The sequence below is a fragment of the Corvus kubaryi genome, unplaced genomic scaffold (assembly GCF_017639235.1).
Source record: "Corvus kubaryi isolate FWS band 111438036 unplaced genomic scaffold, C.kubaryi_AGA036_p1.0 119, whole genome shotgun sequence".
Lineage (NCBI taxonomy): Eukaryota > Metazoa > Chordata > Aves > Passeriformes > Corvidae > Corvus > Corvus kubaryi.
This window is the reverse complement of record NW_024580655.1, coordinates 281,281-293,306: the sequence shown is the minus strand read 5'-3', so window position 1 is coordinate 293,306 and position 12,026 is coordinate 281,281. Positions and strand designations below refer to the sequence as shown.

Below are 12,026 nucleotides of genomic sequence, written 5' to 3'. Positions count from 1 at the left end.
CCGAGGAGGGGCCGGGGAGGAGCCGCGGCGGCTCCGGCGGCCGCTCCCGCCGGGCCCCGGCGGGCGCTGAGGGACGCGGAGTGATCCGCGCGCAGCCCTCACGGCCGGGGGGCGCGGTGAAGCGGCAGCCCTGAGGGGAGGGGGGCGGCGGTGATGCGGTCCCGTCGCCGCTCCCTCCGCGCTGCCCCCGCCACACCGGGGGTCCCCTCAGGGTCGCCCCCCGGTTGCCACCGCCGGGGTGAGGAAGGGGCGGTCGCGTCCCTCCTTCCTCCCTTCTCCCGGTGCTGCCGCCCCCTCCTCTCTTTGGCGGCGCTGCTTCGCTGGTGGGCGGCCATGTTGGGCACGGGGATTATTTTTCGCTCTCTTTCTTAGCCACCACAATACGCCGAGGGTGGCGGGGGGCTTTTCCCGGAGTTCTCGGGAGAAACGGCCTTTTCCCGGTTTTCAGGGGAAGTTACGGAAAAGGGGGGGGTCTGTGGCCAGCGGTTTGCAGGGTGAGACCACCCCCCCTCATCATCCTTGGCCTGCTGGTGCTTCACCTTCGCTGAGTGAGTCCCCCCTCTCCACGGGCGTGTGGAGCCCCTCGGCCACAGGGATTTGGGACTGGGATCCCAGCCCTCTCCTGGCAGTCCTGGGGTTCGGGTCCCAACCTTCTCCTCAGGGATCTGGGATTAGTATTCCAACCTTCTCCTGAGGGTGCTGGGATTGGGATCCCAGTCCTCAGGGATCGGGGATTGGGATCCCAGCCTTCTCCTCAGGGATTTGGGGTTGGGATCCCACCGCTCTCCTCAGGATCCTGGGGTTGGTATCCCAACCCTCTTCCACTGGGTCCTGGGATTGCCATCCCATCCCACTGGATTTGGGATTGGTATATCCCAGCCTCCTCCTGAGGGTCCTGGGGTTGCTATCCCGCCCTGAGGGGTCTGGGATTGGGATCCCAACCCTTTCCTGAGGGATCTGGGATTGCCGTCCCACCCCTCTCCTCAGGGGTTTGGGATCACCATCCTGCTCCTCTTCCTCAGCCTCTTCCCAGGCTTTCCTTGCCCTGTCCCTGTCCCATCCCTCCGGTGTCACCCTCAGGTGACAGGAGCGGCTCCATCCCCTCATCCCAACCGGATCCAAGCAGGAAAAGACAAGAAAACTTCTCCTCGTTTGCTCCCCTGCCCTCATCCTGACAAACCCGGCATCCCAAAACTCTGGGAGAAGGGAATCTCCCCACGGCTGGCTCAGGACCGCAGGAATTCCCTCCCTCCAGCAGGATTTGGAATTTCATCCCCCGAGGCTGCAAATTCCCGGTGTTTGATGCCATCCCGAGGTTTTCCAGGAATTCTCTCTGGCTGGAATGCGCCAGGGAGCTGGAGAGGGATGGATCCTGCTTCCCAAAGATAGGATTTTATTGGGATTCACCTGATCCCAGTGGGGGCAGAGGATGGGAGGGATCTGCTGCTTCCTTCGGGAAATATTTTTCCCAGGATCCAGGAGTTATTCCCATTCCCTACCCTGCTCTTCCGTTTTTCCTCTGGTTAATTTTTATTTTTATCCCTGCATAATTTTTATTTAAATCCCGTAATTATTGGAATTCTCTTCCCAGTGCTTCCCACCCTGGGAATTCTCTCCGTTGCTCCAGTCTGGAATTGTGGAAGATTTTCCTTCCAGTCGCTCTAGAATGGGGGAAAAAAATGGGATTTTGGTGTCCCCCATCCCACAGGCAGAACCATGGGATGTTCTGCCTCTTCCCAAAAAAATCCACACCTCCAAGCCTCTGGAAGCTGGGAAAACAATCCCAAAAAATCAGGAAGTGGTTGGGTTTCCTCGGCTCTGAGGTAGATAAAAATCACCGTAATTAAAGGTTAATAATAATTAATAATTACATTTAATTAACAGCCAGCGTGGCCTTCCCTCAAACATCCAGGAATTGGGAAAATCCTGGGAAGTGTGAAGTCAGTTTGGGAAGCAAAAAGCAAATCTCCCTTGGCCTGGAGGCTGGGATTTCATCCTTCTCCTTCCTATCCATATAGAAAAATCAGGAAAACCTCATCCAAAGTGGATTTTCATTAATTAATCAGATTTAATTTGTGTTAATTAATCATGAAAAGCCATTAAAGTGCTTTATTTTGGTTATTTCCAGCACCTTTGGGAATTTTTCTGGTGGGAATTGTTTGGATTTGACCCTCGTGGGGTCTTGGAAATGAAATTATTTTTCCTTGTTGAAGGCAGATTATCAAAAATCAGGGAGAAAATCAGTGGGGAAAAAGGGAATTCTTGAGGAAAACGTGGAATTTGGGAAAATCATGGAGAAAAGTGGCTGCTCAGGAGGGAAACTTGGACATAAAAGTTGATTTTTGCCTTAATTTCTCTCCTAAAACATTCCCTGGAGCTTCTTTGTAGGATCTTAAATCCCAGTTTTGGATCTTAAATCCCAATTTTGGATCTGCAGTCCTAATTTTAGGATTTTTCCTGGATTCTCAGGAGGTGAGGAAGATTCCAGGATCTTAAAATGCATTTTTGGGGAAGGGTTTGGGTGTTGGGAACACCATAAATGCATCGGAATTCCATCAAATCCTGGGGTACAACCCAGCAAAGAGCAGGGAAGAGGAAAATTCCTTGGAAAAAAAGTCACCTGTGGCTGTGGATTCCTGCTGGGAATCCGGTTGGGAATTTCATTTCAAAAGAAAACTACAAATATTTTATAATTCCAATCCGTGGATGAATTCCCACCTCGGATTCCTTGGATTTTGAGTTGTAAATTCACCGGGAATTGCGTTTTTCCCTTGGAAAATGGGAATAAAGCTTTAAAAGTAGGGCTCGGGATTGGTTTGGGGGTTAGGAAATGTCATTTCAAATGATTTAACTTGTCCTGGTGGGAGGATAAATGGAATTGCAGCTGGAATTACCCCTGGAATTCTTTCCCAGCCAGAGGGAGGGAACAAAACAGCTGGAATCCAGCTGGGGAAGGAGGGTGGGAATGGACATCCCAAATCCCGGAATTTTCCCACCTGGATCTGAGCAGAGCAGGGGGGTTTCCCTGGGTTTTCCCATGGGGAGAGTGAGGATGTGGAATCCTGGGCACAGCAGGAATATTCTCCATCCCTCGGGGATAATATTCTGTAATTCTCTTCGCTCCATCTTTATCCAAAATTCATCTCTTTGCTTTTCCAGCTCACCTGGAGCTGGGAATTTCTCTTTATTCCTGCCCTGGAATTCCCAGGAACTTCCAGCAGGAAAAGTCCCCTTTAATTTTTATTTTAATTTATATTTTAATTTTAATTTTTATTTCTATTTTTATTTTATTTCTGGTTTTATTTCTATTTTTATCTTTATTTCTATTTATTTCAAATTTTTCTATTTATATTTTAATTTATAACTTCATTTATATTTCAATTTTAATTTTTAGTTTTAATTTTCGTTTTACCTTTGTTTTAAATTAAATTTTAATTTTATTTTAAATTTTAATGTAATTTAATTTTAATTTAATTTTATCAGTACTTTTATTTTTGTATTTATTTTATTTTAAATTTTATTTGATTCTAATTTTAATTAAAAGCCTCAAAACGAAGCTCCCGCCGCTGATTCCAAGCTGGGAATTTTGGGATGATGACAAAAAATATTTGGGGATTTTTTTTAAATCTTAAATTTTTTTTTGGATTTTAAATTTTTAAAAATCCTTGGGAAAGTGCCTTTCCCAGGGTGAATCCAGGGAACATCCAGGCGGGAATGAAACCTGAAAGCCATGCCCGGCTTCCCGCAGGTGCTTGGGCTAATGGGAAACATTCGGGACAATGGGAAGCGCTTGGGATGCGTTTGCATCACAAAACCAGGGCAATTCCCGGTGTAAAACCCGCGATCCGGGGAGCCCTGTTCAGGTGGAAAAACCTCGGGAATCTTTCATTTATGGAGGGATTTTCCCGGTGATTTCCTGGAGTTTTTAAGCTCTGGTCCCGTTTTTCCAGCTCCGTGATTTTCCTCCTGGGGAAACACCGGGATTATATCCGGGATAAAGTGGATTTGGGGAAAAGCTCTGGAATTCTGGGGTGCTTGTGTCCGAGATAAAGCGGATTTTTTTGCTTGATTTATTTTGTCTTAATGACATAATGGGGATTTACTGGAGGAGTAGGAAATGGGGTTTATTAATTATTATTCCTTATTAATAATATTGATTATTTAATATTAATATTCATTCTTCTTTCGTATTTATTTATCATTTTCCCTCTTTTAAGACAATTTAAGATTAATTTTAGGCCTCTTTCTGTTTCGCATTTGAGCACCTGGTTTATCTATGTATAAATATATTAATTAATTAATTTAGTAGCAGGATTTAAATATTACATTTAAATAATTTATTAGTTATTATTTATTAATATTTTCTAATTTAAGACCAGTTTTAGGCCTGGTTTTCTGTTCAGTGGCCACATTTAGACCTGTGCTTTATCTATGTATAAATAAATTAATTAATTTATTAGCAGGCATTGAGCTGTTAAAGAGTTTATTTATTATTTATTAATATTTTCTTACTTAAAGCATTTTAAGACTAATTTTGGGGCCTCTTCCTCTTCAGTGGCCACATTTAAACCCCTGCTTTTTTCATAGATAAATATATTAATTATTATATTTATTGGCAGTGAAGTGTTAAATTTGAAGAATTCATTTTTATTTATTAATTTTAAATTTTCAATTATTTAAGGTGAATTTTAGGCCTCTTTCTGTTCCATGGCCACATTTAAACCCCTGATTAATCTGTGTATAGATTGATTGATTGATTGATTGATGAGCAGGGATTTGGGGTTATTAAGTTGTGATCATTTATATTTATTTATTAATTTTATCAATTATTATTTATTATTTTTTTGGTATTTAAGACCATTCCAGAGATTTCCCTGGAAAAAACCAGGGATGATAAACCGAAGACATACCCTGGAATTCCTCGGTGGGAGAGGCGAAATACCCCGATTTTGAGTCACTCCCAGGAACTTTCCTCCCAAATTCCGTGGATTTCCTTGGGAAGAAACAGGGATTTTAAACCTTAATTGGTTTTTTCCTTGGAGTTCTGGGAACTAAAACCAACCCAAAAGCCCTGGTCCTCCTCCTGCCCTTGGGAAAGGCATCCCTGCGAGTTTCCCACCCACGGTTCCCGCTTTCCCCCTTCCGGCAGCATGGCAGACACGGATCTTTTCATGGAGTGCGAGGAGGAGGAGCTGGAGCCATGGCAGAAGATCAGCGACGTCATCGAGGACTCCGTGGTGGAGGATTACAATTCCATGGAAAAAAATCCCACCGGTAAAATCCCCTGGAATTCCAGGGCTTTCAGGGCAAAATTCCAGGCTTTGGATCCATCCCTTCCTCGAAATATTCCCGTTTTGTTGTTGAAAATCCCAATTTTTGGGGAATTTAACCCATTCGTGGCAGGGAACAGAGCTGGGAATAATTATTTGGGAAGCAGGAAATGGCTTTTTCCCGTTTTTTCCAAGAGAAATGAGATTTTTCCAGCTGTTGGAAAGAGAAAAAGGAAAACAGAAATGATTCCCAAAGGAGTTGGGGTGTGAAGGAAAAAACGAAGGATTTCTGTGTAAAATGGAATTTTTATTTTAGAAACATCTCTCAGCACTTCTCCCGGATTTTGCTCCTCCTGGGAGTTTGGGATGAGTGGGGAAATCGGGGATTTCACTGGAATTCCTGCTCATTAATTAATCAAACCAGTGGCAATAAATTAATTTATTCAACCAAATTAGGGGTTAAATAAGAATTAAATTCTTGGTTCTTCCCTTTGGGTGGGGATTTTTTGCTCTGACTTTTTGGGATTTGATTTTTTGGGGGATTTTGTTTTTTGTTTTCCTGGGATTTTTTTGCCCCTTCTCGGTTTTTATTTCCAGGGCGGTTTTTTGGGTGGGTTTGGGGATTTTTTATGTCTTGGTGGTTTTTTAATTTGGGTTTTTGTTGCTTTGGTAATTTATAAATTTTGGGGTTGTTTTTTTTTTAGTTTTCCTGGGTTTTTATTCCAAGGTTTTTTTTTCTTTGTAAGTTTCTTTCTTTGAGTAATTTTTAATTGTGTGGGACTTTTTTGGGATGACTTTTGCTGCTCTGGCACCTTCTTAGTTTATTTTTTATTTTAATTTTTATTTTGGGTTATTTTTCTTTAATTTGGGGTTTTTGAGCTTTTTCAGCTTTGTTGTTTCCCTGCTTTTTCCAGGCGGGAATTTCGCTTATTTAGGAATTCAGCATTCCTCGTATTTTCCCCAATTCCTTCAAAACTCCCCCAAATTCCCTGGGCTAAAATCCTCAGCGGGACACGGATGAGAAGAACAAATTTCCCCCTTTCCCCACTGATTTTTCTCCCACATTCCTGATGTTTTCCAGGTGGGAATTTAGCTGATTTGGGAATTTAGCTTTTTTAGGAGTTCAGGATCCCCACGTTCTCCTCGTATTTTCCCCAATTCCTTCAAAACTCCCCCAAATTCCCCGGGGTAAAACCCTCGGTGGGACATGGGTGAGCAGAGCGATTTCCCCCCTTTCCCCGCCGATGTTTCCCGCATTCCCAGGGATTTTTCCGGGTGTTTTCCAGGCGGGAACGCCGTTGTCCAGCCGGGCGGGCAGTCACTGCTGCTGGCGCAGAGCGCCCCGGCCGGCCTGGGGGCAGTGGTCACTCAGCCCCTGCTGCGGCCGGTGCAGCTGATGCAGAACGCCAACCACGGCACCAACCCCCCCGCGGGCACCCAGCCCATCTTCATCACCACCCAGGTGAGTTCCCCACCCTAAAAGCCATGGAAAAGCCATGGAAAACCTGCTCTCCCGGGAAAAAATCCCCTTTTCCTGTGGTTTTTTAATGCTGTTCTTCCGTTGCGCTGAAGGTTTCCCAGGGCTGTGGGAATGGGACTTTGGTGTCTCTGCGGGTTTTCCTGCTTGGTTCGATTTTCCTGGGAAGCTCCAGGAAATCCCAGGTGGATTTTGAGCTCTTCCCAAATATTTTAATCCCTGGGAGAAGATTTTCGGGTGTTAAGGGAAGCAGAGGGGACTGGAGTCTGGCTGCGGGATATTGTTTTTCCCATCCCAATCCTGACCCCAGTCCCAACCCCAATCCTAAATCCCAGCCCCCACCCCGATCTCAGGTGATGTTTTGGGTTGATTTGGGATATTTTTTCCTGAGGGATCCGTGCAATTCCAGGGATTCCCCGTGCGGAACGTCCGGCCGGTGCAGAGCCCCATGAACCAGGTGGGCATCGTGCTCAACGTCCAGCAGGGCCAGACCGTCCGGCCCATCACCCTCGTGCCAGGTAATTCAATCATCATTAATCAAAACCATTAATAATCACTCATAATGATTATTAATGCTAATAGTGATGATGATGATGGTGGTGGTGATGGTGAGTGGCCAGTGCAGAGCCCCATGAGCCAGGTGAGGCCCATCCCCCTCGTGCCAGGTAACGCCTGGGACAGCCCCACAATAATACTTGTGTAGGGATTAGTTCTAGACCCAGCTTAATGCGTAGGGATTAATTAATTCCAGGCCCAGTTTTGTGTGTAGGGATTAATTCTAGATGCAGTTTGAATTAATTCTAGGTGCAGTTTAATATCTAGGTATTAATCCCGCTTGGATAAAAGCTGTAAATCCTGAATTTCCCCGGATTTCAGGCTGTGAAAAAGCTGTAAATCCCGAGTTTCCCTGGATTTTGGTGTCTGGGAGGTGACAGGAATGGGGTCGGATCACGGCTCTGCCTTTGTGTTTGAAGCGCCCGGTACCCAGTGGGTGGGGATTGGTTAATTCTGGGTCCAGTTTCATATCTCGGGATTAACCCTCCCTGGAAATGAGCTGTAAATCCCGAGCAAAGGCGTCGATCCCGAACTTTTCCCAGGTGTTGTGTGGAACGGGGTCGGATCACGGCTCTCCCTTTGTGTTTGAAGCCCCAGGTACCCAGTTTGTTAAACCAGCAGTTGGCGTTCCCCAGGTGTTCTCGCCGGTGGCCCAGGTGCGGCCGGGCAGCGCCGGCCCCGGCCGGCCGGGCGCCAACGCCTTCGCCACGGTCATCCCGGCCACGCTGACCCTGCGCAGCACCGTGCCCCAGGCCCAGGCACCCCAGCAGAGTGAGTGACCACGTCCCACTGCCGGCCCCAGTTCCAGGGGGATTTATCCTGGGAAACCCACGGCATCCAGGGATGGGCTTTGGGGTTTGGTCCCGAGTTCGCTTTTTGCTGAGAGTCTCTTCCCAGCCTGGAAAATAGGGGATGATTCCAATTATCCCTATACAGCAGGGTCAGTTTGGGTGGAGAACTGGTTAAGTTTGGGGCTGTAGGAGTCCCAGAAATAGGAATTTTTTAGGATATTCCATAATCAGGTCTTGGTTTGAGAACCAGTTAAATTTGGGGTGTAGAAGTCCCCAAGAAATTATTTTTCAGGAATGTTTCACCATCAGTTCTTGCTTTAAGAACTGGTTATGTTTGGGGTTGTGGGAGTACCAAAAATGGGATTTTTTGGAATGTTTCATCCTCAATCCTTGGGTTGAGAACTGGTTCAACGTGGGGTTCCAAAAGTGGGACTTTTTTAGTCTTATTCCATCATCACTTCTTGGGTTGAGAACTGGTTAAGTTTGGGGCTGTAGAAATCCCAAAAGTAGGAATTTTTTAGGCTATTTCATCATCACTTGTTGGTTTGAGAACTGGTTAAATTTGGGAATTCCTGGCTGGAATTCCATTGGAGTTTGGTCAAAACCATCTCTCCTGGAGACTCAAGGGAGGGAGAGCCAGGACAAGTGGAGGGGGGATGGGATTCACCCAGGGGAATTCCTGGCTGGAATTTAATGGGAATTCTGTCCAGACCACCCTTGACGAAGCCCCAGCGACCGAGCGGACGGGGTGGGTGCATTCCCAGCCCAGTTCCCGTCGGGAATTCCATGGGAACCCTCTCCCCCTGCAGTGAGCATCGCCAGCTTCGTGACGGTGAAGCGGCCGGGGGTGCCCGGCAGCGACGGCGGCGGCGGCACCGAGGTGGCCAAGATGGTGAACACCCTGGGCACGGTGCCCTCGCTGGGCCACAGCCCCGCGCCCCTCGCCGTGCCCAACAGCAGCCCCGGCGCCCAGCGCGGCACGGCCGCCGAGGCCTCGGCCTCCTCCGCCTCCCTCAAAGGTCAGGAGGGCCCGAAAACCCCAAAGGCTGGGGTAAGGGGCGGTTGGGAGGGAAAATTTGGGGTAAATCTGTTAAATTTCATGGGATTGGGAGTCAGAGCTTGGTTTAAGGGACATTCCACGTCACCAGGAGCCGTAATTTTATGGAAGTCCCTGAAATTCCGTATCGTCGGGGTCCAAAAGGTGATTTAAATCCCTTAAATTTCATGGCATTTGGAGAAAAAATTTGGGGTACATCCCTTAAATTTCATGGCATTTGGAGAAAAAAATTTGGGGTACATCCCTTAAATTTCATGGCATTTGGAGAAAAAGATTTGGGGTAAATCCCTTAAATTTCATGGCATTGGGAGGCAAAACTTAAATAACGTAAGGGACATTCCACATCAGCGGGAGCCATAGTTTGATTTAAGTCCCATAAATTTGATGTCATCAGGAGCCCCAGCTTGATCTAAATCAGGGTTAAATATGCAGAATTTGGGTTCAGACGGGCGGGTTTGGGGATGCTGTGGCTGATCCCGTGTTTTTCCCGCTACAGTCAGCTCCTCCCCCATTCCCAACTTCGACTTCCAGGACGGAGGCCGGAAGGTTTGTCCCAGGTGCGACGCCCAGTTCCGCGTCACCGAGGCGCTGCGGGGACACATGTGTGTAAGTCATTCCCGGGGAGAGTGCCAGGGAAAATTCCCAGCTTTCCTGGGGCAATTCCTGGTGGAATTGGGCAGCAGGAGGTGGATTTAATTCCTGGTTTAAATAGCGATAAATAAAGGAGGGAATTGGGGGTGGAATGAGCGGGATTCCTTCCTCGGGAATTTTCTGGGATTTCGCTGTTTCAGCACTGTTTAGTCTTAATTAGTGATTGGTTTTAATGGTTGTTAGTGTTAATAATTAGCTTAATGTGTGGGGGTTAATTAATTCTGGGTACAGTTTAATGTGTAGGGATTAATTATGTCTAGATCCAGTTTAATGTGTGGGGATTAATTAATTCTAGGTACAGTTTAACGTGTGGGGATTAATTCTAGACACAGTTTTAATTAATTCTAGATCCAGTTTAACGTGTGGGGATTAATTATTTCGAGGTACAGGTAGGGATTGAATTTAGATCCAGTTTAATGAGTAGGGATTAATTATTTTTAGACCCACTTTAATGTGTGGGGGGATTAATTCCAGACCCAGTTTGATGAGTTGGGATTAATTCCTGATTCAGTTTAATGTCTCTAAATTAATTATTCCAGGCCCAGTTTAACGAGTAGGGTTTAATTCTAGCCACAGTTCAATGTTTAGGGATTAATCCCGGACCCAGTTTAACACTTAGGGAGTAATTCCAAACCCAGTTCAATGAGTGGGGATTAACTCTAGACCCAGTTTAACCAGTAGAGATGAATCCTAGACCCAGTTTCAGGTGCAGAGATTAACCCCAGCCCCAGTTTTAACCCCTGAACCCCCCCCTTTCCGCAGTACTGCTGCCCGGAGCTGGTGGAATTCCTGAAGAAACGCAAATCCCTGGATTCCGAGCCCGCCCCGCCCTCGGCCAAGGCCCCGTCCCCGGCCCAGGGCGCGGCCCCGGCCCCGCCCCCGACCCCGCCCAAGGCCGCGCCCGAGCCCGGCGAGGCCGGGGCCGACCCCGCGCAGGCCAAGCTGATCATGCTGGTGGATGAGTTCTACTACGGCAGGGACGGCGGCAAGGGCGCCGCGCTGCCGCCCTGCCCCCGGGTGCCCACGTCCTTCCGCTGCCCGCACTGCACCAAGCGCCTCAAGAACAACATCCGGTGAGGGAGAATCCCGGGAGAATCCGGGCTGGGAATGGGGCAGGAATAGGGGGGTGGGGGATGGGGGGTAATGGGGGCACCGGTGCCCCCCTGCCCCAGGGTGCCCACGTCCTTCCGCTGCCCGCACTGCACCGAGCGCCTCAAGAACCACACCGGGTGAGGAATGGGGTGGGAATAATCCAGGGATAATCCAGGCATGGGCTGGGAATGATCTGGGAATGATCTGGGAATGATCTGGGAGTGTGGGAATGAGGCTCAGCAGGACGGGGGCACCGCCGCTCCCCACTGCACCGAGCGCCTCAAGAACAGCATCCCGTGAGGAGTAACCTGGGAATGATGTGGGAATGGGGCTTGGAATGAGCTGGGCGTGGTGTGCAGAGGGCATTTTTCCGGGATGAGGAATGGGAGTGTTTGGGAATTCTCTCCCTGCAGGTTCATGAACCACATGAAGCACCACGTGGAGCTGGACCAGCAGAACGGCGAGGTCGATGTCCACACCATCTGCCAGCACTGCTACCGCCACTTCAACACCCCCTTCCAGCTCCAGTGCCACCTGGAGAACGTCCACAGCCCCTACGAGTCCACCAGTCAGTGCCTTTCCAGGGACTTTTCCATCCTTCAATTGGGATAATTTCCCCCTCCCCTCCTTTCCCCTCTTCTCCCTTTTCCTCTTCTCCCTCTTCCCTCATCTTTTCCCACTTCTTTTCTCCTCTTCCCCCTTTTTTCTCCCTTTTCCCCCCTTTCCCCCCCTTTTATTTCCCCTATTCCCCTTCTGTTCCCCCCAACCCCACTCACCCCTCAAATTCCCACATTTTTTCCCAAATCCTGATGGTTTTTCCATGTTTTTTGGGGCAGCCAAGTGCAAGATCTGCGAGTGGGCGTTCGAGAGCGAGCCGCTCTTCCTGCAGCACATGAAGGACACCCACAAGCCTGGGGAGATGCCCTACGTGTGCCAGGTACCGGAATTCAACAAACCCACCTGCAATTCCCAATTCTGCCCCCAAAAATTCCAGAGTAATTCCGTAAGATGCCCTTCCCACCCCCACATCCTGATAGTGAAATGACCCAAATCCCTGGGGTTTTTCCCCGTTAATTGGGAACCTTTCCATTTCCCTTCCCACCCCAATATCCCGTTAAAATGCCCCAAATCCC

The 12,026-nt window shown here is 48.1% G+C and overlaps 1 protein-coding gene across 5 annotated transcripts in view; it reads left to right on the top strand.

Moving 5' to 3' along the window:
• The first annotated feature begins 74 nt into the window (after positions 1 to 74).
• POGZ (pogo transposable element derived with ZNF domain) overlaps positions 75 to 12,026 on the top strand; it is a 22,139-nt gene continuing 10,187 nt past the window's right edge. Inside the window, exons 1-10 of one of the 5 annotated variants that reach the window (XM_042027974.1) lie at positions 75 to 548; positions 5,150 to 5,274; positions 6,557 to 6,732; positions 7,139 to 7,265; positions 7,894 to 8,073; positions 8,903 to 9,112; positions 9,647 to 9,756; positions 10,564 to 10,874; positions 11,307 to 11,461; positions 11,730 to 11,830. In XM_042027974.1, coding sequence (XP_041883908.1) covers positions 5,151 to 5,274; positions 6,557 to 6,732; positions 7,139 to 7,265; positions 7,894 to 8,073; positions 8,903 to 9,112; positions 9,647 to 9,756; positions 10,564 to 10,874; positions 11,307 to 11,461; positions 11,730 to 11,830 — 1,494 coding nt within the window. In that variant the 5' untranslated portion in view covers positions 75 to 548; position 5,150. Of the gene's footprint in view, positions 549 to 729; positions 2,473 to 4,856; positions 5,275 to 6,556; positions 6,733 to 7,138; positions 7,266 to 7,893; positions 8,074 to 8,902; positions 9,113 to 9,646; positions 9,757 to 10,563; positions 10,875 to 11,306; positions 11,462 to 11,729; positions 11,831 to 12,026 lie in introns of those variants that run through there. The other 4 variants (XM_042027810.1, XM_042027893.1, XM_042027741.1 and 1 more) reach the window with 4 other exon arrangements.